General features: G+C 45.4%; 1 protein-coding gene across 1 annotated transcript in view; it reads left to right on the top strand.

The window, feature by feature from the left end:
• LOC119587587 (BTB/POZ domain-containing protein 9-like) overlaps positions 1 to 1893 on the top strand; it is a 6521-nt gene extending 4628 nt beyond the window's left edge. Inside the window, exons 4-5 of the mRNA XM_037936300.1 lie at positions 751 to 881; positions 1026 to 1893. Coding sequence (XP_037792228.1) covers positions 751 to 881; positions 1026 to 1701 — 807 coding nt within the window. The 3' untranslated portion in view covers positions 1702 to 1893. The remainder of the gene's footprint in view (positions 1 to 750; positions 882 to 1025) is intronic.
• Positions 1894 to 1911: the final 18 nt, after the last annotated feature.

Here is a 1911-nt window from a genome sequence, read left to right as displayed (position 1 = left end):
TGAGTTCGTTCACTAATTTAATTCACAGGTTTCGTTCGTTCAGAGATGCACCTGCAAATCGAGCCTTAATGTGCCTTATGAAACATTTTCTAATGCTGCAGAGATGAATACACAAGCGTATATGTCCTGTATATATAAAACGTTATGCGTCTGGAAAACGTATGTACATGCGGGTTGGGAAACATGTAAGGAATAAATTCAGTGGAGATATACAGTAGGCACTAGTGCGTATGTATACGAGGTAGGGTTTCCCAGTCTTTTTGTTTATGTTGACGTTAATCTTTTATGTAGTAGGGCAGGGAGCCGTAGTGTAAAAACATTAGCCTTAATTTTATTTGCCTGATATTCTATGCTGACGCTTATGGTGGATGGTAATATTGATAAGGTGGGACCGTTTGAAAGTTTGAGTGACAAGTAAGCTGGGTCAAGGGAGCAGCTATGATGGTAGTGTGAATGGTTTCATTTAGTTGCACCGAATTCGGTGTATAAGTACGAGCTTTGGCTGCTTTTGCTGTATACTTTAACAGTATGCAGAATATGATTCCTTACAATATAATGTTGTTGTTTTTTATGTAGGGTAAATACGTGTAACCGAGTTTTACTCACACACACACATAATTAGATATATACGCTTCCAAACAGACATACTTACTCAGGAATATTTTACAAACGAAAGCATTTTTGTTAAGTCATTATAATACACACCTCTTAAGATGTAAACGGCAACCAATAAAGTTATTTCTTTTACAGTTTGTGCGGAAATCGCCGACTCATCTCCTGACCTCAAACGTAAGGTTTCTGAGCCGTCGTGTGTTGGCCCACATTATGGCGCAGCCTGTCAATATCTCTGAGGTTGAAAAGTTTGCTGCAGTGTTGACGTGGTGAGTATAAACAAGAGACCTTTATGTCCCTGTAAATTACAAGTAATGTATTTTTTTGGTTCATCTATTTGCATATTTCAAGCCTTTCTGATATAAAAGTTAATGATTAAGACGAACATTCTAACAATCGGGAATGAATCTCAGGGGACGCTGCCAGCTCGAAGCTCGGCAGATGAAGGAATCTCCGGAGAACCTGCGCCGTGCCATCGGAGACTTCCTTCCGCAGATGGAGATCCTCACCATGAAACCCGACGACTTCGTGGACTGCGTGGCCTCGACCGGCATTTTCACGAGGGACGAGAACATGGCTATACTCCTCAACATCAAGCGCGTGCCGGGAGTGCCTCTCCCTCCGGCTTGCGTCAAGGCCTCCAAGAAAGGTTCTCTCCACAACGAACGCCAGCTGAAGTGCGTCCACTTCGACTTCAACCGCCACGCTCGCCAGGGCTCGATCCGTGTGCACAACCACCAGGACCAGACACTCCTAGCCAACCTGAAGGTGTCGAAACCCGTCCAACTGAAGCGGGTTTTCTGCGATCACATCGCCTTCCACGAAGCCACGGCCACAGTCAGAGGGGCGTGTGGCTTGGTGCAGCAGACGGTCACTAGCGAAGGACCCGACGGCTTTTTCCCTACGCCGGTCACTCTCCGCCCGGCCATGTCCTGCTCAATCACAGTCAAGACCAAGGGCTTCTGTTGCCCCTTGTTGCATAGCTTCTCCCTGTGGCATGACGGGATCAGGTTCGAGGGCCAGCGACCTTTCCTCAAGGCAAAAGGTCCGATGCTCTATTTCTGGAGTTTAGAAGACACTTCGGAATAAAACAGCGAGACTTCACCAGCAATAAGAATCGACGGAAATGTTTCATCATTTCTCTGCCGTAGCCTGTTTCCAGTGAATTGAGACCGAGTGTGATTTCACTCTCCTGTACTATTTTCCTTTGAGACGTATATTGCAATGGAAGTGCTAGTACTTTTCCGCGCAAAAAATGATTGTCGTATATCGTTCACACACGCAGATTCATACCAACAT

The sequence above is a fragment of the Penaeus monodon genome, chromosome 22 (assembly GCF_015228065.2).
Source record: "Penaeus monodon isolate SGIC_2016 chromosome 22, NSTDA_Pmon_1, whole genome shotgun sequence".
NCBI lineage: Eukaryota > Metazoa > Arthropoda > Malacostraca > Decapoda > Penaeidae > Penaeus > Penaeus monodon.
The sequence above is the reverse complement of the archived record's forward strand: the minus strand, read 5'-3'. Positions and strand labels throughout refer to the sequence as shown.